Consider the following 27,292-nt stretch of genomic DNA (forward strand, 5'->3'; position numbering starts at 1 on the left):
TGGAAACAACCCAGGTGTTCGACAACAGATGAGTGACTAAAGAAACTGTAGTACAACTACAAGATGGAATAGCTTTAGGAAAAATGAAGTCATGAAATTTCTTATACATGGATTGACATGGAGACTATTATGCTGAGTGAAATAAGTCAGAGAGAGAGGGACAGACAAGAATAGTATCACTCATCTGTGGTATTTTAAAAATAGACAGTGTGGGAATGATATCCAGAGACAACAGAGAAGAGGATCAGGAGGACCAGTCCATGGCAGGAACTTACCACAAAGAGCAGTGAGTGCAGTCAGAGTAGAGAAGGGTCTACTATGACAATGATAGTTGAAACTAATCACTCTGGACAAGATCTAGAATGCTGACATGCATGGCATCCCTTTGTCAGTAATAGTGTAAATCAGTGTCAAAAAGGAGAGCAAGAGAGAATGAGGAGGGGGGGCCGCTAAAATGTCTATCCCAGAGACAGGCAGGTGGGGTGGGAGGAAAATGGGGGAGACTGGTAGTGGAAAGTTTCACTGGTGAAGGGTGGATACCCTTCTATGACTTTTCTATACCTTTTCTATGACTGAAACCCAACTATAAATAATTCTGTAAGTATGGTACTTAAATTATATATTAATGAGATATGTGGAATAGACTTATTCCATATTTATGAAATATATTTATAATATATGGAATACATTTATATGCAGAATATATAATACATATAGTATATTTAAAGAATAGTAGGTAGGGTGTTTTTCTTGCATGTAGCTGAACTCAATTCAATAACCAACACTCCATATGGTGCCGAAATCCCACTATGTATGATTCCTGAGCAGGGCCAGGAATAAGCCAGCGATAGCACAAAGCACAAAAATAATTAAATAAAATACAAATTACCATAATCATAGTAAATTAAACTGTGCGACATATTTAACAGTTAATAGTATTCAGGCAAGTCACAAATTAAACAGCGAAGCTTTTGTAGTTTATTAAATCATCAATATCAACTGTTATATACAAAAATTAAATTTCTTGGTTTTTGCTTTACATACTCCTGGCAGTGCTGGAGGACTATATGGGTAGCTGGGGGATTAAACACAGGTCAGCCACACATAAAGGCAAACAATCACCTGTTGTACTATCACTCTGGCCCCAGAAAAAAAAATTTAAGTTAAATTTTAAATTGACTCATATTTGCAAGTCAAGTAACTTTATCACTGAGCTATATCCTGGACCCCAATACTCAAATTGTTAACATTAAATAAAATATTTTGGTATATTTTGTGATACTCAGTTTTGATTTTCTCCTTCAAAGCAGGTTGGGAAACAATTTCTTTCTTTCTTTCTTTTCTTTTCTTTTCTTTTTTCTTTCCTTTCCTTCCTTCCTTCCTTCCTTCCTTCCTTCCTTCCTTCCTTCCTTCCTTCCTTCCTTCCTTCTCTCTTTATCTCTCTCTCCCCCTTCCTTCCTCCCTCCCTCCCTCCCTCCCTCCTTTCTTTCTTTCTTTCTTTCCTTTTTTTTTTTTTTTTTTTTGGTTTTTCGAGCCACACTCATTTGATGCTCAGGGGTTACTCCTGGCTAAGCGCACAGAAATTGCCCCTGGCTTGGGGGAACCATATAGGATGCCGGGGGATCGAACCACAGCTGTGCTATCTCTCCGGGCCTGGAAAACAATTTATTTCTAAATCAGTTAGGGATTAAGTATATACACAGGTAACTGCATTTATTGAGGCAAGTAAGTGGAACACTTTCGGGCCCGGAGAGATAGCACGGTGGCGTTTGCCTTGCAAGCAGCCGATCCAGGACCAAAGGTGGTTGGTTCGAATCCCGGTGTCCCATATGGTCCCCCGTGCCTGCCAGAAGCTATTTCTGAGCAGACAGCCAGGAGTAACCCCTGAGCACTGCCGGGTGTGGCCCAAAAACCAAAAAAAAAAAAAAAAAAAAAAAGTGGAACACTTTCTGCCAATGGTGGTTCTGGGCCCTCATATTTACTATGAAGTTTCATTTTGGAGTAAAAATAATTGAAAAAAAAATCTTTATGTAGTCCAACTGTGCCAGAATTCAAATAAATAATATTTTCTTGGGTGAAAGTCTTGGGTGAAAACATAGCTGGAAGTCTTCCCAAAACACACAGCAAGAATCCAGAAAACTGGATTCTTGTAAACTGAAGCACTGGTTTGGCTTAAAATTCAATAAAACATTTTCATATTTATTACTTAAAAGTACATTATGTGGGGCCGGGAAGGTGGCGCTAGAGATAAGGTGTCTGCCTTGTAAGCTCTACCAAGGAATGGACCACGGTTCGATCCCCCGGCGTCCCATATGGTCCCCCCAAGCCAGGGGCGATTTCTGAGCACATAGCCAGGAGTAACCCCTGAGCGTCAAATGGGTGTGGCCCAAAAACCAAAAAAAAAAAAAAAAAAAAAAAAAAGTACATTATGTACAGCATGCATGATGTACATAATATGTACATAATAAATATAAATTTTTTTTTTTTTTTTTTTTTGGTTTTTGGGTCACACCCAGCGGTGCTCAGGGATTACTCCTGGCTGTCTGCTCAGAAATAGCTCCTGGCAGGCACGGGGGACCATATGGGACACCGGGATTCGAACCAACCACCTTTGGTCCTGGATCGGCTGCTTGCAAGGCAAACGCCGCTGTGCTATCTCTCCGGGCCCAATAAATTATATTTATATTTTATATTTAGACATTGCTAAGAGAGATTTTTAAAGTTCTTATTACAAAAAAATTTCTAACTTAAGGTGAGAGATATTAGCTGAACTTATCACAATGATTGGTTTATAATATATGTGAAAAAAAAATTTTTTTTTGGTTTTTGGGCCACACCCGGTGATGCTCAGGCGTTACTCCTGGCTAAGTGCTCAGAAATTGCCCCTGGCTTGGGGGGACCATATGGGACGCCGGGGGATCGAACCGCAATCCTTCCTTGGTTAGCGCTTGCAAGGCAGACACCTTACTTCTAGCGCCACCTCGCCGGCTCCAATATATGTAAATATTAAAGCATTATATTTCATTATATATCAAGAATAATTTTAGGGCTATCTCCAAAGTAGTACTCAAAGAACCCAGATACTCTTCTTGATGGTTTTTGTTCAACAGGCTTTTAATTCAGTGCCCAGTCCAGAGAATGTAGTGCTGAAAGGCTATCAGGGGTTACCTAGACCACAAGGGAATACTTGGGACAGAGGGTACCATGTGATGCCGAGGACTGAATTGGGTCAATAGCATGCATGGTATTCTATGCTATCTCTCCAGCCCTCTTTTTTTGTTTGTTTTTGGATCACACCCAGTAGCATTCAGGGGTTTCTCCTGCCCCTATGCTCAGAAGTCGTTCTGGAAGGCTCAGGGGACCATATGGGGTGCAAGGGATCAAACCTGGGTCCATCCAGGGTCAGGTGCATGCAAGGCAAATGCCCTGACACTTTGCTATCACTCTGGTCCCTCCAGCCCTCCCCGCCCCCTTTTTTTAAGTGGCTTTTGGGTCATACTTGATGGCGCTCAAGGGTTACTCCTGGCTGTGTGCTCAGAAATTGCCACTGGCAGGCTCGGAGACCATATGGAATGCTGGGAATTGAACCACCAACCATCCTGGGTTGGCCATGTGCAAGGCAAATGCCCTATGACTTTGCTACCCCCTACCTTTTTTTTAAAGAATGAAAATGAATTTTCTAAAATTTATCTAAAAATCTGAAGAATCTGAAAAACCTACTCTGGACTTTTCTTTACTGCAAGTAGAAGAGCAACTACTTTCCTCTCATTCGACAATTACCTTTTAAAATGTTATGGTATCATTTGGGATGGAGAGAGAGCTCAAAGGGCTGAATAGATCACGAGTTCCAGGTTTGATCCTGGCACCACATAGGGTTCCCTGACCAACAAGCTGGGAGTTGTCCTTGAGCACTGCCTAGTATTGGCCAAAAGCCAAATAGAATTATGTGGTATCTTTAACATAGATTATATACTTTTTATATATTCAGACTATATTAACAAAATAACATGGATATTTTCTGCAAATAAAGAATAATAAAGAAGGGGATGGCATCTTAACCTCAATGACCCTTCTAAGCTAGTAACAAAGCTTTTGAACTTAAAACAGGCAAGCTTCATATTTAAAACACGGAAAAAATTAAAAACTACAGAAAAAAGGGGCTAGAACTATAGCACAGTGGTAGGGCACATGCCTTGCACGTGGCTGCTCAGGAAGGACCTGGGTTCGATCCCCAGCATCCCATTTGGTCCCTCAAACCAGGAAAGATATCTGAGTGCATAGCTAGGAGTAACCTCTGAGCATCACTGGGTGTGGCCCCCAAACACAAACCAAAAAAACCCCCGAAAAAGTCACTCGGCTCTTGCTAAAAAATGTTTAGTATTTGACAGTCAATGAAATTACACATTACTCAGGATTCTAAATGATAACTCTATTGTGTTCTCTTAAAGAGTATGTATTTTCTTAATGTTATACATGTGTTCAAAATGAGAGGGAAGAAAGGGAGGGAGAGAGAGAGAGAGAGAGAGGGAGAGAGGAGGAAAGAGAGAGAGGAACACACACACACACAGAAGATGCTCAGGGAATCTAAGGCAAGTGAGAGAGAGAGAGAGAGAGAGAGAGAGAGAGAGAGAGAGAGAGAGAGAGACAGACAGACAGACAGACAGACAGACAGACAGACAGACAGACACCTGGAAGATGCTCAGGGAATCTAAGGCAAGTAACTTCCTTACCCACTGTACTATCTCTCCAGCCCACTTTCATGCTTTTTCTCTTTTTTTGAAAGAAAAGTAGCTCTGTGCTATTTTACCCAAATAGTCTCCTTCTTGCAGTTTTATGAACCAGTGTCGGAACAATGACTGAATACTTCCTATTTGTGCTTGGTAAAACTTGCCTGTAATTTCCCAATTTGACCCAAACAATCTGCTTGTAATGTAGTTTCTTGCCAGCCTTGCAGTCATTACAATTCCAGCAGCCTTCTGGCATGTCTATGCTCAAGCATTCCGGGTGGAAGGACGCTGGGCATGACTCACAGCAGAGCAGTCTTCCACCTTAAAATAAACAAACAGTCTTAATGACTGAGAAAGAGGAAAGAAAAGGAAGAATGTTGTCTTTGAAGTACATTAAATTTGATTCAAATTGGGGAAAGATAAAGGGATTTAGTTATATCTACAGGAAAAGAATTAAAATAGAAAGCAACAAAACAGATTCAGTCACTTCAGTCGCTTTTCATGTCTCAGTGGTGAGAGATAAAAGCTTCTGAGGAGTAAAAAAAACTTTATTGATTGATTAATTGTTGGGTCACACCCAGCGGTGCTCAGGGGTTAATCCAGGCTCTACATTCAGAAATCGACCCTGGCAAGCTGGGGACCATATGGGATGTCAGGAATTGAATCGGGTCCCTCCTGGGCTGGCCACATGCAAAGCAAATGCCCTACTGCTGTGCTATCTCTCAGCTCCATGCTGTTCTCTTTACTCCTCCAATCAACTTAGCTTTTGAGGAGTAAAAAAAAATTCCTGGTCTCTTTTCACTCCTCCAATAAAGTTAGCAGGGAGCCAAACCTTTTTTTTTTTTAACAATATGACAAAATAGATGCATAAAATATTTGATTAGATTTGAAGAGATTTTTTTTAAATAAATATGTAGCAACTTTCTTCTTGAGAGTGAAGGCAAAAAACCAATTCATTTTTAAATTTTGATTTAGTGCTATAGTTAACTAAATCCCTTTTTAACAAAATTAGTAAAAATAAAAATGGCCAATAGGTTGATCAACTGTTTTTCTTCCCATAAAAGAATACAAAAAACATGAAGAGGGTACTTTCTCAAATTGAAGATTACATTATTATCACTGTTTCTGTGAAGATTAAGTAATAACAGCTATACAGCAGTGGTCTACAACTTTCCTTACCAATAATCTCCCTTTCTTATGGACTTATGTTATTTCTGATTAAAATCTGAGAACGCAAACACTTTATTATTATTGTTACTATGGTACTGGGGATTAAACCTAGGCAAACATTTTGTCACTAAGCCAATCTCTGCCAGTAGCTATATTTTAAATTAACAATTAGTTTTTATTAAGACAGTAACTAAGACAACATATAATGGCCAATCAGAAATTTTGAGCCCAATAATAAAAATCAATGTTTGTCATATTGGATTACTAAAATTCATAGCCAAAGGGCCAGAGAGATAGTAAAGGGGCAAAGGTGGTTGCCTTGCATATAGCTGACCCTGGTTCAATCTCCATCAACACATGGGTCCCTGAACACTGTTGGGTGTGACCCCAAACTCTCCACCACCCAAAATCATAGCCACATATCTAAAAATTCATGTGAACTTATTTTTACCAACATGTGTTTCTTAGACTTCAGATATTTGAAATATTACAGTTTCTAAAATTGAAGGGCGTGTTCCTGTACCTGGCAATGCTTGGGGACTACTCCCTATGATGCTCAGGGATCCTGCAGTGCTGGGCTTGAACCTGGGGCTCCTGCATGCAAAACATGTACCCTAACCCTTTAGCATTCTCTCTGGCCCACTAAATTGAACAATTTTTTTCCTTTCTTTATTTAAATTAAACAATTTTTGTCTTACCTATGTCTTTCCTGATTTCTTATTAGAACCACTGCTTTATAGCATACAACTAAGTAAATATCAGAATAGAATGAAGTACCACAGGCAAGGAATTCCTTCTAAATTCCCTAGAAAAATCTTTTTACAAGATGATCTTTGAATTAAGAATAAAGTAGGTATAGCAAACAAAACACTTATAAATGCAAAAATAAAACAGATATGGGGGAGATAACTCTAATAGGTATTTAAACAAGTGGTGGTAAGGATGATGTTAACCAGTAGAGATAGAACATAATAAAGACATTTACTACATAGAAAAAATTTTATCCCCATTAGAGAATCAGGTCTGTAGACCTGCCTGATAGTTTAAGAGACCATTATACAAATTACAGGCTCCAACCATTTAAAGGTTTGCTTAATTTTCCCACAAGCACTTATCTTTCTGTAAACTTTCAATGTTCTAACTGATTAGCATAAAAACAAAAATAAATGCATATACCATCAGTAATGAATAAAATTACTATATTTCCTCTGCTTAAAAGCATTTATTCCAATTATCAAGATTTTTTTCTTTGTATTTATTTCAACATGGATTAATTGCTCCAATTCTCCGACTTAGAAATTTGCTGCCTGAGTGCTCTTCTCCGACAAAGAGAACTCTTCACTAAGTTCGAAGCAAAATAAAATAATTCAGTATAGTTTTCAACAGAAAGGAAAGGCAATAGGGAGAGCAGTCTTTGTAAACAGCTTTAGAGAATACATAATTATTTGAGCTTATGTGGAACAATCAGGCTGGCTGATTTAACATTATGGACCAACCTTAATTTTAAGTCTTCAGAGGAAATACAGACCCAGAATCATAAGTAAAAAAATCATTATGATTTTTGGACTAAAAAAATACATAAAGAAAATAAAAAAATAATAATGCAAACAATCCACCTTGGTGCTATGCAAGAATACTGCTTTGGGATGTGAGAGAAGTAAGACGTGGTTCAAGCTAAGCAAACAGAGGGCTCAAAATAATTTCAGTCATGTCAAGGTCAATGCTGAGTACTGACAATAAAGTAAAGAACAACTGAATTAATCTAACTTTATAAAGGCACCAACAGGAAGTTATAGCTTTTCCTAAATGCCTAGATAATATAATTTTAGTGCATAACAGAATCAGTCTGACATACGTCTATCTTTGTTTAGTTCTTTTTTCCTTTTATTTTATTTTTGAGGGCCACACACAGCAATCTCAGGGGTTATTCCTGGCATCATTCCAGATGGGCTGGGAGACCATATGGTGTGCTGAGGATCAAACCCAGGTAGGCAATGTGTAAGGCAAATGCCCTACCCGATGGACTATCTCTCTGGCCCCAATATTTTTAAGATGTAGATAGTATGACCAGAAAGGTGTCGTTACACTTTGACTTTAATAACTACAAAAATGTCAATATATGGGGCCAGAGAGATAGCATGGAGGTAAGGTGTTTGCCTTACATGCACAAGGTCCCGGCATCCCATATAATCCCCCAAGCCTGCCAGGAGCGATTTCTGAGCAGCGTAGAGCCATGAGGATCCCCTGAGCGCAGTTGGGTGTGACCCAAAAACAAAAAACAATAAAACAAAAAGGCAAAAGTCAATATACTCACTAACCTACTTATCCATTAGGTTCGAATCAACTTACTTTAGAAAGTTCAATTTCCTTTGCTATGTATGAGTTGCCATTTCGGATGTCTGACAAAGAATAAAGTTACACCAAGCAGGCTACACAAAGAATGGTGGTGGGAGACAAGGGAGAAACCCATTTTAATAGGGTATAATAGGTATACATTCATTTTTCTGTAAAGATCCTTATCTAGTTTCTAGATCATAATGAGCTACTTTACAGAAAAAAGCCCTCGCCTTCCAGGTTATTTAGTTTTACCATTTGGGATAACAATTCTCTAAATATTACGTTATTATTAAACTACTTTTGCCTTCATTACAAGTAGATTGTGTAAAAACTAAATGCAAGGTAAGATTTTCCTCCTGACTGTAAGATCTAAGTATACATTTAGCTCTTGGTTTTCTGTAGATAAATTATCCATACATAAGTAGCTGGAGACGTAGCTCAACAGTAGGGTGTACGCTTGCATCTGTGAGGCTCTGGGTTGCAGTGCTGGCGCGCACACACAAGTTATCCATAAGAAATTCTTCAATTATGCTAGACTGTCTATATGTATCTGTATTGGGGTATCTGCCTCAGCTGCAACTCAGTACATTATCTTCTAAGAGAAGAGGAACTAATATTTATAGCACCTTTCCAAAAGTATGTATTTATAAAAGGAAGAAAGATAGAGAAATAGAGTTTGTGTCCTAAAGAAAAATTTTAAATGTTAGTATTTTGGTTTCTTCTGTTATTTAGCTGAAAGTTAGTAACTTACTATATCCATTTTTACTATATTGTACCATAAAAGATAGTTAGTTCTATATTGGAGGGGGAGGGGGAAGCCCTACAATATTGTCTTCTACTGAGCAAAATTCTAGTCTTTCAATTTTGATAATCCATAGGTATTTGGATATGTGAAAATTATTTAAGGTGAAGAATCAGTAAAATTTTTAACAATGGAATTATTTTAAGCCCCTTTGAATAATTTTGCAGCCATATGAAGACAGTCACAACCACCAAGGTAGAATTTACCAAAAGCAACAGATGGCGCTTGACAGGCATACATTTTCCCCCCTTATTTAAAGAGAGAAAAATAGGAAATGCAAAAATAAAAGCAAGAGATAAACTATTTTAATGATTACCTTTCTCACATTTCTTTTTGGAAGCTGACGAAGAAGGAATCATAGGTAATTTCATCAACTCTGCACGATTTGATTCATTCAGTAGGTAGTGGGACTTATAGGCATAGGAACTGAACATGGGGTCTGAATGGTCCTGAACTATCAGCCCTATACAAAACAAACAGAAAGAGATGAGCTGCAATGGAACTACCCATGATTCCATGAGGATAAAAAAAAAATAAAACAGTACCTATTATGTAACTGTGCTTCAAGTTGAGGAGGGGAAAAAAGAATCTAAAGAAAATGAAGATCTAACAGAAGGCTTTTCTAGAGTGAAGTAAAGGGACTTTTAATAACTAGATGCCTTATCCCTATCAAAAATCCAGCAGGAAAAAAAAAAACCTCAAATTAATTTGAAGATGTAAACTACGTTTGACAACACACTGAAAACAGAGCTACATTCTTTAACATTGAGATGTGCTATGATGGCCATCCAAAGAAAAAGATGACCTAGGGCTTAATGATTGGAAACAGGAATATAACAGAGACAGAGTCTGACAGGCTTTCAAAGTGTTAAGTAGCACTTAAAGGCAGAATTGAGTCTCTTCTCTATAAAAACCTTGAAATGTGCTAGTCAAATTCTAGATTTCTCTGTCATTTTCCTATCAGTAAGATATATAATTCAAAGAAATCTAACATTTTTATTTTACTGAGGTAGTGACAAATATTAGAAAATTTCCTTTGCCGTGACAGGAAGCGATTATCAACTATGACACTAAAAAAAACTGTCCCGACGCTGGAGTTATCACTCCAGTGGATAGGAAGCTTGCCTTGTGCACAGCTAACCCAGGTTCAAATCCCTGTACCCTAACATAGCCCCCAAAGTCCTGCCAGGAATGATCCCTGATTGCAGAGCCTAAAGTAAACCCTGTGGATGGCCAGGTGTGGCCCCAAAACAAATCAAAAATAACACAAACAAAACAGTGCCTTTGCTCTACCAATATAATTAATCTCTTGAAAAATACATAAGATCTACTGTGAACTATTTGTAACATTCTTCTCTTTTCCTTCCTCTTAGTTAAGTTCATAATATAAAAAGTCATTCCTAAATCTACAGAACTGAGAGAACAAAGAAAAACTTCTCATTGCTAGTTAGTTAAAAATAAATTGACCCTTTAAAATATAAATCATGCCAAGTTTTATAGATACTATTTTGGAGAACAGGAAGTTTTGTTTTTGAAAGGGTTAGAATTTTTCATGTGGGTATTATATTCATTTGGTGTTAATACAAAAATGTGTTATATACAATATGGGATTTGAAAAGAAGGAAGATCAGGTATAAATGCTGGTTCCTCTATTAACAAGAATGAAAATGGGCTTCCGTGTTCTTGCTCATTACACAATAAATAACTCCAGTCTATCTTTTATACTTTTAATTATCATTACAAAGAAGAGAAATACTATATAATTTTTATTTTATACCACCCTCTTTATGAAAGAAAATAGTGAAAGTATATACAGCACTTAAATGGCTGAATATTTCCTATGACATCACAGGGAGAGAGAACAAGCCAGGTTCCTCTTAATCTTGAGATATTCTAAAAATGTTCTTAGATATTTCAGTCCTTAAGGGGCCAGAGAGATAGTACAGCAGTAGAGTGTTTGCCTTGCAAGTGGTCGAATCCCAGCATCCCACATGGTCCCTGGAGCCTGCCAGGAGTGATTTCTGATCACAGAGCCAGTAGTAACCCCTGAGCACCACTGGATGTGCCCCCCTCCCCAAAAAGAATTAATCCTAGGGTATTGAGAATACAGAAAGTAAGGCACTTGCTTTGCATGTGGTAACCCCATTTCAATTCTCCCACCAGCATCATCAGGGGTCACATCTGAATTCAGCATCAGGAATGGGCCCCTTCTCAATGAACTTACAACAAAGATTAACCAAGAAAAGAGAAAACTCTTCTATAGGGCAAAAATTCTGTCTGAGGCAAGAAAGAAAGAAAAAATAAAATAAACCAAGCAAAAACTAAATTGTCTACTACCAGAGCAAAAATGGTTGAATGATTTACACATAAAAAGAGGCTAGAGAGATAGTATAGCAGGTAAGCTTGCCTTCTACATGGCCAACTTGGGTTTGATCCCCTGCATACTGAGTGCACCAGGAGTGAATGATTCCTAAGTGCAGAACCAGAATAACCCAGAGTATTGCCAGGTATGGCCCCAAAACAAACAAACTTCCCTTTCTATAAGAAAAACCCATAGAAAGACTAAATACTAATTTTAAAATATTTACTTTTTAAAAACTTTGGATATAAATTTTCATAAATTTCATCATCTGATCTATTAGAGTAAGCTTCTGTAAGATGCTGGGAAGGAAATAAAAGTTACAATTTAGGGTTCCAAGTGATAGTAGAGCAGGTATGGCATCTGTCTTGCATATGGCTGATCTGAGTGTGGATCCCTGGCACCCCATATAGTCCGTTAAACCCAGAAGGACTGATCCCTGGACACCAAACCAGGATTTAGCCCTGAGCAGCACTAGGAACTCAAAAAGAATCAAACAAAAGTTTCTGTTTACTGCAAATAATTTCAGTTAAAGTATATGGAAATCTACCAAACTTTACTAAACAGGCAATTAAATATAATAACTTTCAGAATACTTTTAAAATTAGTAAGATCCAAGCACAGATCCTATTGTTAAAACATGGGTTTCCCCTCATTTGCATGGTCTCAAGTTTTTAATTGGTGCTTTTGAAGTTAAACCCAACAAAACTGGCTAGTTTCTATAAAGATTAGTTTCCCTGACAATGGAACATTTCCTATATTAACATAAATTGAAAATATCAATTTTAATGGTCTCAGAAGTGAAATTATTAGTTAACATTTAAGAAAGCACTGATTGTCCTTTATTAAGAGTGCTCTCTGCTAGGGCCCAGAGTAGATAAGGTGACTGCACTGTATGTGGCCAACTCAAGTTTGATCCTGACAACCCATATGTCCCCTTGAGTGCAGAGCCAGGAATAAACCCTGAGCATCACCAGCTGTGACCAAACCCCCTACCTCAAATGTGCTCCAAGGCAAGACAAGATAGTTATAAACTTGATATTTAAAATAAAAATTGAGGCCTGGCACTATAGCACAGCAGATAAGGCATTTGCCTTGCATGCAGCCAACCAGGTTCGATTCCCAGCATTCAATATGGTACCCCGAGCCTGCCAGGAATAATTCCTTAGCACCACTGGGTGTGCCTCCCAAAAGACCTCCCCCAATCTTCAAAGGTAGTCACTATATAGTTTATTTTTTAAGGGTAGGGAGATAGAAAAGATAATGACAACTAATTTCTTTTGACTGTTTCAATTTGTTATCACCTGTAACAATGTAATGTCAATCATTTCAGGTCTCTTTCTCCTACCTCCATGTACTAGCAGAATCCAAGCAGCCCTAATAGCTTTCTTTAGTAGAGAAGGACAAAATGACAATAACCCCAGAACACAGCTAATATAAAGCTAGATATTTTATATCATATATAAGTAGTTTTCTATTTATCACAAAAACTCAAGTTCATATAAACCTCCTCAATGCCCAATCCCCACGATACAATACTGTTATTAGTTGATCAATCTCTTGGCATACTTAAATATCAACAGTCGGCAATTAAGGAAGCCTGCATTGTTGGCTCTTAACTGTCATCTCCACATATGTTGTCTTGGCTTGTATACTAGAGGGCTTCCTCAATGCCAGACCAAAACATGATAAAATACAAAATAATCAATGAAAAATAAATAATTTGTTTTCCGAGTGAAATCTCAACCAGTTGAAGTCTGTATTAAAGCATATGACATGAGAAGAATCTACATGAGAATATGACATGAGAACTTTACGAGACTAATCTACTGATTTTTTTCAATAGACTCGTGAATATCTACCAATTAAAATTAAAATGCAAATTTTAGCTTAATGTATGGAAAAATTGGTATTGGAACTATCTGAATGCCTTACTGTTATATGAGGGGTAGTTATTAAAGGTATTAATCTCAAAGATATTACTGAAAATCTACTTGAATGGAGTAATATGCCAATAAACTCAGAAAGAAATATAGAGAAAGGTTTGATACTCACCTCTTGCACAAACGAAACAAAAGCCTACATTTACAGCAGAGGAAGAATTACTATTCCGTTTGGAATGATTACTACAGATGAGAATGTAGGAGGACACAAATATGCTTCCAGCTGCAATACAAGCATCTCCCGAATGATAGGCAATTGGACATCTCAAACACCTCATCATACGACCTATTTAAAGATAAGTAAAAAAGCAATCTCTGTAATAAAGCATAAGTCAAATATAATGATAATTTTGGATCTGGATTTGTTTGGGTTCCCATGTGATACTGATTAAAAGTAAGATACAGGTGCCGGGGAGACAACACAGTGGTAGGGCATTCGCCTTGCATGTGACAGACCCTGGAGAGACCTGGTTTGATTCTGGGCATCGCATATAGATCCCAGCCTGCCAGGGGTGAGTTCTGAGTGCAGAGCCAGGAGTGACGCCTAAGTGCCCCTGGGTGTGGCCCAACACCAATCAATTAATCAATAAATAGTTTTTAAAAAAGTTACAAGCATTATTACAAACGTAACATACAAAAGATTCTTCACTTGTTTAGCTGTGTTACGTGGTCTCCAAATGCAGCAGCCATCTAGAGATCATTATCACACAAAAAGAAATATGATCCAACAATGAAGAGATGTTCGTCTCCAGTATAGTACCTATCTAAGGACTTTTCCTTTTTTTTTGTTTGGTTTTGGTTTTGGTTTTGGTTTTTGGGCCACACCAGTTGACACTCAGGGGTTACTCCTGGCTATGCGCTCAGAAATTGCGCTTGGCTTGGGAGACCATATGGGACGCCAGGGGATAGAACTGTGGTCTGTCCTAGGTCAGATGTCTGCAAGACAAAAGCTTTATGGCTATGCCACTGCTCTGGCCCAAGGATTTTCCATTTTTGAAAATGGGGTATTTTCTTCTCATGAATCAGATCCAGCCTCTACTAAATCTGCTTTCTTATTGGTAATATAGCTACAGACAAAAAAGAGGGAGAATGCTCTGTGCTTTTTATAATAACATGGATAATAACTTGTTTGCTATTGTATTTATGAATAAATGTCCGGCGCTTCTTTAGTTCTGTTTACCTTTACTTGCTTTGTGGATATCTTTCTCCATAGAGCAGGCTGAACAGCAGTGCTGGGGACAGCGGAATCCTTTGGATTCAAAGATGGCAGTGGGGAATTTGCGGACGCAGGCTTCATGATAAAATTTCCCACAAGCACCAACCGAGCAACGCTTCACATCTATACCAGAGACCTTACATGAAAAACATGGGTGCTGTCCTGGGAAATAGTTGAAAAATATGAATTAAATAAGATCTAATTAAAGTATATTTCTTTTACGTTGAAGCAGCTAATGATATCAAGAGCCATACCCCAAAAGACTATTATAAAAAATAACTTACAAATAAGGCACTGAGAAAAGAAATGGTCATATTCAAAGACTAATAATTTTACTAGATAAATAACTTACTAGATAATAAATTTATTAGAAAAAGTATTCATAAACAGTTTTTAGTTATAACAATAAAAATTATTTGTTTATGGTTTTATTTTGGCTAAGTGTTCAGAAGTTACTCCTGGCTCTTCATTCAAGAATCACTTCAGTGATGGGGTGCTGAGGATCAAATCTGGGTTGGCTGTGTGCAAGGCAAGGGCCTTACACTGTAGGATAGCTCTGGCCTAAGTTATAACAATAAAAACTATTTAGACCTCCACCTCTCACTTTACATGAAAATTAATTGAATTAAAGTGCTTAAGAAAAGTAAAACTGATCCAGGAACCTTCACCTTAAAATATTTTCAAAGCATTTTATTTATTGTTTATGTAGTCAGAAATAAATATAAACTACTAACACATTATAAGAGCATCCCTAATGTTGTGAATCATGAATGAACATAACAGAAGTCAATATAAAGAAAAAATGTGTGAAAATCCAGACATGCAAAATTTAACATGCTTATTATATTTTTTTGAAGACTATTATCTTTCCTGTGGATTTTTTTTTTTTTTTTGGTTTTTGGTTTTTGGAGCATACCTGGCGGCACTCGGGTTACACCTGGCTGTGATCAGACATTACTCCTGTAGTTTTGGGGGACCATATGGGGTGCTGGGAATCAAATTGGAATCTGTCCCAGGTTGACCTTGTGCAAGGCAAACGCTCTATCACTGTGCTATCTATGGCTCTGGCCCCTTTCCTATGATAATTAAACATTGTTTTCCTGATCTGAATATAAATCTAGGTGTAATCTTTTGCATTTTTCTTTATTCTTGGTTTTTGGATTACTCCTGCCTCTGTGCTCAGGGATAAGCTCCTGGCAGGCTCAATGGACAATATGGAGAGCCATGGATTTGCAAGGCAAATTGCCTATCTACAGTACCACCTTCTGGCCCCAAGCAATGATTTTAAGACTTTCACTCCTACTATTCTGGAAATGAATTAACTTGGCATCAAACTAATGTTCATATAACTCAAAAGTAATTAAACAAAACTGTTCTTTAAATTGTATTATGGGTAATAGTAACAAATAGTTGATCTTTAACTGAATCGGGAGATCCTCAAAGCAAATTTAAAACAACAACTAGGGACTGGGAGTGATGGCACAGCTTTAAGGCATTTGCCTTATATGTGGCCGACCCAGGACAGACCGGGGTTCGATCCCAGGTATCCCATATGGTCTGCAAGTGGTGATTTCTGAGCACAGAAATAGGAGTAAACCCTGAGTGCTGCCTGGTGTGGCCCCCAAACCAAAAAATAACAACTTAGACATCTACTATGAGGTTACTCCTCCCTCAATGCCCTGTTATGATCAGATCCACCCAGTACTGGGAGGAGTCTGCAGTTTGGAATAAAGAATATAAGATGCTGGTTGGGAATGGAAATGAGAGAAAGAAAGGCAGCAAGGAAGCATGGGAAACAGCTGAAAGAGAGCCAGAGGAGGAGCAGCTTAAAAGATGCTTGGAATAAGCTGAGCATAGAAGCCACGTGAGGAAATGCACTGGCAGGTAGGACCTTGTTTTTTGGGTTTTGGGCCACACCCGGTGACACTCAGGGGGTTCCTCCTGCCTATGTGCTCAGAAATCGCCACTGGCTTGGGGGACCATATGGGATGTCGGGGGACCGAACCTCGGTCCATCCTAGGTTAGCAGAGCATGCAAACGCCCTAACACTTGTGCCACCACTCTGGTTCCCACTATGAAATGTTTAACTGACTGCCTGTGAAATTATTTCACCGCTACTGCCCTTCTCCAGACCCACTGGCGGAAAGGGCTAACGATGCCATCGGAGAAAGGCCACACCTCAACACTAAGACATTAATTTTATTTTTATATTAAAAAACATTTCTGGCATTCTATGTTTTTTGGATCACACCTGGCGGCACTTGGGTTACTCCTAGAACTGTGCTCAGAAATCGCTCCTGTCAGGCCTGGGGGACCATATGAGATGCCTGGATTCTAACAACCATTTGTCCTAAATTGGCTGTGTGCAAGGTAAACGCCCAACTGCTATAGCTCCGGCCCCTAAATCTACAGATTCTTATTAGGAAAATACAAATACATCTTGATAACTTGATAAATGGCAAAGTACGAGTAGGAAAGAATTTGACCAAAATATTGTTAACTACTTTTCAATCTTAGGAAGGTGATTACTGATCTTAATTTGAAACCACTATGGGAGGAAAAGACAAATGAAAGTGCAGGGGCAGGAGCGATAGTGCAGCAAATAGGGTGTTTAACTTGCATGAGACTGACTCAGGTTCAATTCCCTGGCATTCCAAATGGTCCCCTGCACTCCACCAGGAGTGGTTCCTAAGCTCAAAGGCAGGAGTAACCCCTGGCAGTGCTGGGTGTGGCCCAAAGAACAACTCAAAAAGTGGTAAGAAAAATAGATGTCATGGAAGATGATGGCACTGAACACTTCTCTTGTGTCCATCTTTTCACATGAATCAAAATTGGTAAGCTTACCAGTTTTACATTCCATGCATATGAACTTTCCATCAGGGAGTGATGACAGTCCTAGGCATTCCATGTGAAAATGTTTGCAGCACTCTCCCTCACAAGGAATCAAAGAGTCACCAGAGCTTTCACAGATCTATAATATGGCAAAAAACAGTGGTTCTTAAACTTTAGCAGGCATAGAGAATCATCTGTCCAAGGGCCTCATCTTGTTTCTGAGTCAGCAGGTCTGGGGTGGGGTTTAGAATCTGCATATCTAAAAAGTATCCTGATAATGCAGATACTCCTAGTGCTTGTCCCTCACTCTATGAACCCATAAATGATAATTCCAGGCCCTATATAGCATAAAGATCAAAATTTTAATATACTTGAGCTTTTACGATTTCTTCTTTGGAATTGATATACTTTTAACTTTTTTTTTGGTAGAAAAAAAGCATTTTTCCAAAAAGTTACATAAATATACACCTAAAAAGTTATTAACCTTGGGGGCTGGGGCAATAATACAATGAAGAGGGCATTTACCTTGCATATAGCCAACTTGGGTTCAATCTCTGGCAATCTATATGGTTCCTAATCACATCTAGTAGTCAGATGTGGCCAAAAAAACAAATATATAATATACAAACACACATTGCCCATTTTACAAAAAAAAAAATTTGTAAAAATATGTTCTTTAGTGTGTGTGTGTGGTTTTTGGGTCACTCCTGGTAGTGCTCAGGGGTTCCTCCTGGCTGTGTGTGTGTGTGTACCATTTGGGTCACTCCTGTGTGTGTGTGTGTGTGTGTGTGTGTGTGTGTGTGTGTGTGTGTGTGTGTGTGTGTGTGTGTGTGTGTGTGTGTGTGGTTTTTGGGTCACTCCTGGTAGTGCTCAGGGATTCCTCTTGGTTCTACGCTCAGAAATTGCTCCTGGTCACACGTGTGTGTGTGTGTGTGTGTGTGTGTGTGTGTGTGTGTGTGTGTGTGTGTGTGTGTGGTTTTTGGGTCACTCCTGGTAGTGCTCAGGGATTCCTCTTGGTTCTACGCTCAGAAATTGCTCCTGGTCACACGTGTGTGTGTGTGTGTGTGTGTGTGTGTGTGTGTGTGTGTGTGTGTGTGTGTGTGTGGTTTTTGGGTCACTCCTGGTAGTGCTCAGGGATTCCTCTTGACGTGTGTGTGTGTGTGTGTGTGTGTGTGTGTGTGTGTGTGTGTGGTTTTTGGGTCACTCCTGGTAGTGCTCAGGGATTCCTCTTGACTCTATGCTCAGAAATTGCTCCTGGCAGGCTCAGGGGACCATATGGGATGCTGGGATTCAAACCACCGTCCTTCTGCATGCAAGGCAAATGCCCTAACTCCATGCTATCTCTCCGGCCCCATGGTTCACATACTGGGTGGTGATCAAGGCTTCCTCCTGGCACTGCACTCAGAAATAATTTCTGGTGATGCTCAAGGAATCATAGAGGATGACAAGAAACTGAACCCAGATTAACTGCATGCAAGGCAAGTGCCTTACCTACAACACTATTTATCTGGTCCCAAAAAGTAATGTATAGTTTAAACCTGTCATTTATTTCCAATTAATATCAGGGTATTCACCTACCTGACACACAGAGTCCTTCTTACTCATTCCAGTGCCTCTTCTTGAAATACTTGAGTCCACAGATTGCACATCAGAAACGTCTGCATCTGCAGTAGCTGAAGGACTATCTACTTGTTTCCCAAAGCCTACCTACATAGAAAACATAGCACGTTTAAAAAAAAAAAATCTCCCGTCTTATGAAAATCCCAGTAAAAGCTGCTCAAAGAAAACTTCCAAAATCTTTTGTTTTTTGTCTAAAACCCAGAGTTTTTTTTTTTTTTGGGGGGGGGCACACCCATTTGATGCTCAGGGGTTACTCTTGGCTAAGCGCTCAGAAATTGCCCCTGGCGTGGGGGGACCATATGGGACGCCATGGGATTGAACCACGGTCCTTCCTTGGCTAGCGCTTGCAAGGCAGACACCTTACCTCTAGCGCCACCTCACTGGCCCCAAACCCAGAGTTTTGTGACAAGGTGTAGTTCAGATTGAAAACACAAACTACATTTGTTACATAAGGTATCAAGGAAAGTAAGACATTTATCAGTTACAAAATCATCAAAATGATTCTTTTCCTTGCATATTCTCAAAAACCTTGATCTCACTAAATAAGTTATGAAAGCATCATGCTAGCTGGTTTTGCAAAGCAACAATTTGAGCACTGTGTCCAGATCCATGACATATTTACCTGTAGATCACTCAGTCCTCTAGAGTCGGAGTCAGATGTATCTCTGTATGCTGAATTAGTCATTTCTACATCAGTTGAGGCGCGACTCCTTTTCTTGAGAGGTTTACAGGAATCTGAAATCTCGCTGGCACCTTAATACAACACATTAAAATTAATCCTAAAATAGTGCTTAAGTTGTGTTTTTGTTGTTGTTGTTGTTTTGTATTTTGGTGGCAGAATATTTTCTTTCCCCAAACTCATTTGCAGTGTGAAAAAACACGGCTCTCTTTGTAATGCTGAAGTCACAAGTCAAAACTTCAGAAGCTTCAGACCTTTCTGAGAGTGGAGTGATTTAGTTTACAACTTCTCTATTAAAACATTTAATTCAGTACTTCTCTAAAGCTATTTGTAGACAACAGAGCCCAAATTCCAACCTAAACCCAATTATATCAAAGCTGCAGGATAGTTGACTGATTTGGAGCAATCAAAGAACCATTCAATTTGGGGGGGGAGACATAAACCCAACACACTGTCTAGATTACAAATATGGTCGCAGAGACATCTCCATCTTTTTTTTTTATTAGGGATGTGACAAATCTTTGATTTGTATTCGATTCGTACACGGATAGTGCCATTTTCCCCCAAAATTTGCAATTCAGTTGATTATTGTCCCCCCAAAATAAGTTTTGGATGTTCATAATTGTTCATCTGAGACTTTACTTGAAGTAAAATTTATTGTGACCATTAACAAGTGCTGCAGCACATCTACATAGGTCATGCCATTTAGGAGGCACATTGCTGAGGGTTGTAAATGGACAATCAATGTTCAAGTGCAGCCAAATCACGAAGAGCTGAATGAGAGAGAGGCCTCTATGCGGAATTTGTACAGGAAAGATTATGGGGAAAAAAAAGGCAGAGAATAGTGTGGAACTTTTTTTAAAACTGTGTATAATACAAATCCAGCCAAAACAATAGTGCAAAAAGTTACAAAGCAACAATCTCTTGGGCTAATGCAGTATAGGCTATACAGAAACAGCCACGATGAAATGTGCAGATCAGGCACGGTGAATATCAAGGAACCAAGGAGACGGTTAATATTTCAAACCACAGTTTGTGTTTTGGATATTTCCCCCAAATCTCCATACAACAAACAGACAGCTAGATCAGCCCAGCAAGCTATGGTGGAAGTGTGCAGTCCAGAAGTGACCACAGAGAAACAAGTCTCCTGAGGCCATGAAGATCCGCAACGGGCTGAGTGAGAGCAGCACTTGGTATATAGCCATGTTCTGTGGAGGAGGATGTGGGCCTCTTTAAACTGCTCAGATTACTGGAAACTTGTTATCACATCCCATTCTACAAGTTTTTCACTGAACGTTTCCTTAACATCTAAAAATGAGGGTGCCTGCCCATGTTAACGCTGATTTAGAAAAACACAAGTACACAAATCTATCTCCTTCATTGCTGGTGTATGGACCCAGAACACCACCACAAAATATTTCCTTGGCCTACAAGATCACTGGATTAACAAGGAGTTTTTAACAGAGGAACAAGAGTGCTGTACTGAGAGGCTTTCGAAGGGAAACACAGGTACCGCCATTTCCGATGAATTTCTGAAAATGCTAGAAAAATGACAGGCTGCCAAAGACAGCTGCCATGCTGTTCTCCATGATAACGGCACTAATAAAAAAAAAGTAAGAGCTTTTAATGATTTGTGATGTATACACTTTGGGCTGTTTGGCAAAACCCTGCAGATGTGCATTAATGATGCTTTATTTAAAAACCAAAAACCAAAAACAGTCCAGGTTGAAATTGATCAGTGTAAGTTACGGTGGGTTTTTTTTTTTTTTTTAGGCTGAACCCATGATTTAAGCTGTACCCATCCAGCTCAGACCAAAAAAAAATTCATTTGAATGTTAAAGCAATTGTTCAGAGTCTTGAGGAAGAAACCAGGCAGGAAAATGCCAATAATGATGATTGGCCAATCAAAACCGAAAACAAAGAAACTGTTTATCGAGCCGCCGACAAAGAAATCTTGCATGGAGACTACAAGTCTGGAGTTTCTGGGATGAAATTGTACAGGAATCTCAGTCCACAGTTTCCTCAATCGCTGCGGAGACGGAGCTGTCACTGAATCTGACAGAGCCCTGCACTCCCCGGTCCGCCGACCCTGTGGAATGGTGGAAACACAACGCAATCAGGCCTCCTAATCTCGCAGCGATCGCGATGTCTTTTCTTGGAGCTCCGCCAAGCAGTGTTCCCTCCGAGAGGCTGTTCAGTTCTGCTGAGGATCTCCACGGAGACCATCGCTGCAGACTTCTCCCCGAGAATGCAGAGAGGCTGGTGTTTTTTTTTTTAATAATGCAATTTGCCCAGAGTAAACTATAGTTATTAAATACAGTTTGATCTCACCAAAAGCGCACAATTCATGCTATTGAGTTTGTACTGTAGTCAAATTGCACACAGAAAATACAGATATAAGTTTAAGGTTTTTTAAATTTTGTGCATATCTCAAATTGATTTGCAAAGGTCATCTAATAATGGCCAGAAATATGCTATTAATCACTTTAATTTACAAAAATATTTTACAGCACTGCAAAAATAAACATGGCAAGAATTTTTTTTTTCAATCAGGTGTGTCTGATTTGTCATTGTCCATTTTGACAAATATTAATAGCTACTATTCGGTATTCAGTCGAATACCAAAAAAGTGGATTCGTCACATCCCTAGTATATAAACTTAGTGAAATCCCAGAATCTTATGGAGAAAAGTTGCAAACAATATCAAGGCTACACGGTGTTCTCCAATTTACCAAAACAAATGACTTTTCACATAGAAGTACAGAATAAAATAACTCTAAAAGTCGCACATACATACATACATACATACGTACACAAACACACACACACATACACACACAAACACCAGGGAATAATGCAGTTTCACACAAATTTTTGACTAGAGAGCAACAACAATATACAGAGACAAACAAAAATACATTAAGTACAAATAAGTAATTCTATAAAATTTGTTTTAATCAAGGGAATGCAAAGTCACATTATAATAACTCACCTTTCTGTAATCCAGTCTTCACTGTAGCCTGAGGAACTGTTTCGACCTGTTTGGACAAAAAAAACATAGCATTAACAAAGGAACCTTTTCACTTTTAATTAACAGAGGAAAAAATTAATACTTTCATATAATGAGTGATTAATGTATCTGAAATCTGAACTTGGTCCCATCTTCTGGGTAAACTTTTCTCTCAAGGTCAATTGGGACAAAATCCTAACTGCCTGTATTGAATACTGGTAAGTGACAACACACAGCCACATGCTCTCTGGTAAAGACTTTTCCCACCAAATACAAGAAAAGAAGAATACTTTGCTCAAAGTCTGGGTGGCAGGAGAGGGGTTGTTTCTACAACCAGCCCCAATGTTGCTATAAACCCCTCCCAACCCAAAGACGTTAGGATAAATTTTTACTTACTATGATACTCAGGTTAATGTAACTCACGCCACTTTAAGACCCTTCCGCGCCTGCACTCACAGCTAAGTTGCTGGGAATCAGGACCCTCTCTGTAGAGAGTGCTACAGGGCTCCATACAGCTGGAAGCTCAATACTTTTGCTGCTAGTACAAACTTAAGAAAATAAGTTTGTGATATTGCAAAAGCACTTTCTTGAGTGTCTTATGAACAGTGTCTTGATCCTACATTAGGAGAGTGAGATCAGAAGTTATTCTGTATATGTAAAACACGTGGCAATTTGAGGATTAAATCGCTGGAATTTTAAAAAGGATGCTCTTTGGAGGAGTTCCTGTTTAAACTATTACTTGAATTTTATGTTTGCTTGTTTGTGTTTTAAAGATGAGGTGAATATGCATGTTGAAACACACTTGTAAATATTTAAGGACTGTTCTAAGCTTTTTAAAAAAATGTTTTTATTTTTTACAACAGGTAAAAAAACATACAACAGAAGCGCTTTTATAAGATAGATACAATTAATAATACAAATATAAGGTCTTCTAAACAATTGCTGATATTGTTCTACTACTAACTATAACACAGTGGCATTAACAATTAGTCCCATTTTCTGTAGTCATACTGCTTATTCATTTTAAACTGACTGGTCACATACTGAATTTGGGAGCTAGCTGGCAAAATCACAACTTCATTTAAGTAATGAATACTGTAGATTTGCAAGAACTAAGAAAGATTTTTTGGAATATAATTTTCTAAGTATGAAAGTTAATTACAATAAGTGAATGACAAATTAGCATATTATTTAAATTTTATCTAAATATTTCTGGGGAAATTGTTTTACATGCTTGATATCATAGTGCACCCACAAAAATCACCTTTTAAGTTTAGAAGTTTAAAATTATGACTGAAATCTTAAATAGAAAAGTTCACACTCTTCTGTTTTAAGTGATTTTAAAAATAAATACTTATTGAAACTAATACTATTCAGAATTTTAAAAATAGCATCTGCTTGTGCTATAAAAAGGAATGATCTTTTGGGGCCAGATGACAGTAAAGCAGGTAGGACACTGCCTTACGTGCTGCCAACCTGGGTTCAATCCCGGGCATCCCAAGTGGCCCCTCATCTCTCCCCACCCCAGGAATAATTCTTAACTGCAGAGCAAGGAGTGACCCCTGAGCATCGCTGGGTGTGTTCCAAAGCCCACACCTTACCCCCAAAAAGGAATCATCTTTCACCTCAAAATTATTAAGAAAAATTCTATTTTGAACTTAAAGGAGAAATAGTTGTGGAAAATTTCTTTGAATGATATTATATTGGTTTAAGGCCTTTCAGTCAAATGCCTCTCCTCTTTTTCTTAGTTAAACAGTATTTACTGATATTGCATTATCAGTTAACAGATGAATGCCATTCTTCTGGGAAAATAACATTCCAAAAAATCTGTGACACTGACAGAAAAAAACCCAGACCATTTATTATTATCTGTTTCTTAAATATAATTCTTAGGAATTAAATTAACTTGATTTTTTTAAAAAATAAAAACAATACAAAACAGCAGCTTAAACCAAAACTTAAAAAAGGGAACACAACAGTAGTTCCAAATAAAAATCATAAAAACATAAAATCATGATGGTCCTAACAGAAATTTTAAAATAAACGTGAAGAATCAGGAATCTTGTACCACATGGCTTCCCATTTTCTGAAGCCTGACTGTTTTCTGTGAAAAATATTCTGTAGCAGAATCATAGGGATTGGAACTCACCAGGGCAGAAGCATAAGATAGTCCAGAAAGGAAACCCAGTTTGGGAAAAGTTTCTTTTCTCTTTAAAGGTACCAACAGAAGCAACAACAGATACAAATACAATGTTCTAACTCTCTACAGGTAGGAAGCCAACCTGCTCCTTTTTGATCTTCTTCTTTGGCACAACCTCAGTGGATTTTTCTGATTCAGAACGAGTTCTAATCGATCTTCTCTGCTGCTTCTTTTCTACTGAGCCTAAGAAATGATTTAAACACAAGCAAATAAAAACTCATTTAAGGATATCTTGGTATTTATGCAACCAAGATCTGGCCACATTCTTTGCTTTTCTTATCTATTACTTTTGTTTTTAATTATAAATCATATAAAGCTATTAAATACTTGGGAACACATAAACCATTTTACAGATCAAATTTTAAAAGCTGACAGATTAAGACTGGGAATCATAAAGAACTCAATATTATACAAATGAGTAAGGTTAAAATGATAAAACTACAGGGATGGAGCGGTATCACAGCTGTAGGCAGGGTGTTTGCCTTGCATGCAGCCAACCCGGGACAGACCGGGGTTCAATTCCCCACATCCCATATGGTCCCCCGAGCCTAGCGGCAGCAATTTCTGAGCGCAGAGCCAGTAGTAACCTGAGTGCCACTGGTGTGGCCCAAAAACCAAAAAAATAAAAACAAAACAAAACAAATGTTGGTTTACAAGTCACAACTTGGTTCCACCTCAAACAAAGATCATACCTGGTTTTTTTGTATCTGTTTGTTTACAACTTAGTTTTGCCCAAAACAGAGATTTTCCTGATTTAGCTTGTATCCTTTGCCCAAAACAAAGATTTTTCCTGATTTAGCTCGTATCCTTTGTCCTTAACTCCCATGCCTGGGGAGTTTTTTTTGTTTGTATTATTTTGTTTGTATTATTTCTGACAGCAACCTTTACTCTAGACTCACTTTCCTGGGCAGAAATTCAATGTTTGGGGCCATTACAACAAGTATTGGGGCTGGAGTGATGGCACAGTAGGTAGGGCATTTGCCTTGCATGCAACTGACCTGGGTTCAATGCCCAGTTATCCCAGATGGTCCCAGAAGCCTGCAGGAGTGATTTCTAAGCACAAAGCCAGGAGTAAACCCTAAGCGTTCTTGGGTGTGGCCCATAAACAAACAAATAAAATAACAGGTATTATTTATAAGATGAGAAGAGTTAATAATTTCTAGATTACGAAAATAAGTTCAAAATTTAGCTTAGGGGTTGAAGCAATAGCACAACAGTATGGCATATGACTTGCACATGGCCAACACAGGATGGACCCCCGTTTGATTCCCCGGAATCTCATATGGTCCCCCGACTTCTGAGCGCACAGCCAGGAGTAACCCCTGAATGCTGCTGGGTAACCCCAAAACCAAAAAAACAAAACAAAACAAAACAAAACAAAAAAACCAGAGGCCAGAGAGATAGCACAGCTGTAGGGTGTTTGCCTTGCAAGCAACCGAACGAGGTGATTTGAATCCCAGCATCCCACATGGTCCCCGTTGTCTGCCAGGAGTGATTTCTGAGTACAGAGCCAGGAGTAAAATCTGAACACAGCCAGATGGCCCCAAAACAAAACAAACCAAAAAACAAAAACAAACAAACCCCAAAACAAAAAAAAAACAAAAAACAAGTGGCTGGAGCTGTGGCGCAGGGCATAAGGCGGCTGGCTGCCTTGCGTGCACTAGCCTAGGACAGACAGTGAGGTTCGGGTTCGATCCCTCGGCATCCCATATGGTCCCAAGCCAGGAATGATTTTTGAGCACATAGCCAGGAGTAACCCTAGTGTTACTGGGTGTGGCCCAAAAACCAACCAAACAAACAAACAAACAAACAAAACCCCACAAGTCTAGTATAAAAGCAAACACAATTCTTTATTTACATAAACATTGCAGTTTCTGAAGAGAAACGAATTTTTCCTCTTTTCAATCCCCTGGCGTTCCATCTGGTCCCCTCAAGGTAGCCAGGAGTAACCCCTGAGCATCAAAAGGACGTGGCCCAAAAAACCAAAAAAAAAAAAAAAAAAAAGATAAAATATCCCTTGTGGCCCTTACCAACTAATTTTAATTATGGCTAATTAATGAAAAATTAATTATGTAACTGGCAACCAAATTTAAACCAATGTAAAGTTTTTTGTCGTTTGTTTGTTTTTGGTTTTTGGGTCACTCCTGGCTTTTTGTTCAGAATTTGCTCCTGGCAGAAAAGGGGGGGCATGCGCATATGGGATGCTGGGATTCAAGCCACCATCCATCCTGGCTCGGCTACATGCAAGGTAAACGTCCTACCACCATGCTATCTTTCCAGCCCAAAAGTTTTAGAGTACTCACCTCAAATTAAGGTTCTGATATTAATATAACTTATAATACTGTAAAATTTTCATATATCCTTATTATTTATAATGGGGGAGTTGAAGTCACAATA

At 38.6% G+C, this 27,292-nt stretch overlaps 1 protein-coding gene across 2 annotated transcripts in view; it reads right to left on the reverse strand.

The window, feature by feature from the left end:
• Nucleotides 1-27,292, reverse strand: part of NSD3 (nuclear receptor binding SET domain protein 3) — a 133,748-nt gene that overhangs the window by 27,399 nt on the left and 79,057 nt on the right. Inside the window, exons 8-16 of one of the 2 annotated variants that reach the window (XM_049771797.1) lie at nucleotides 24,978-25,078; nucleotides 22,678-22,723; nucleotides 19,629-19,759; nucleotides 18,965-19,093; nucleotides 17,399-17,525; nucleotides 14,519-14,716; nucleotides 13,451-13,624; nucleotides 9,353-9,499; nucleotides 4,892-5,048 (exon numbers count right to left, since the gene is read on the reverse strand). In XM_049771797.1, the coding sequence (XP_049627754.1) occupies nucleotides 4,892-5,048; nucleotides 9,353-9,499; nucleotides 13,451-13,624; nucleotides 14,519-14,716; nucleotides 17,399-17,525; nucleotides 18,965-19,093; nucleotides 19,629-19,759; nucleotides 22,678-22,723; nucleotides 24,978-25,078 (1,210 nt within the window). Of the gene's footprint in view, nucleotides 1-4,891; nucleotides 5,049-9,352; nucleotides 9,500-13,450; nucleotides 13,625-14,518; nucleotides 14,717-17,398; nucleotides 17,526-18,964; nucleotides 19,094-19,628; nucleotides 19,760-20,170; nucleotides 21,775-22,677; nucleotides 22,724-24,977; nucleotides 25,079-27,292 lie in introns of those variants that run through there. The other variant, XM_049771798.1, reaches the window with a different exon arrangement.

The sequence above is a fragment of the Suncus etruscus genome, chromosome 4, assembly GCF_024139225.1.
Source record: "Suncus etruscus isolate mSunEtr1 chromosome 4, mSunEtr1.pri.cur, whole genome shotgun sequence".
Classification (NCBI taxonomy): domain Eukaryota; kingdom Metazoa; phylum Chordata; class Mammalia; order Eulipotyphla; family Soricidae; genus Suncus; species Suncus etruscus.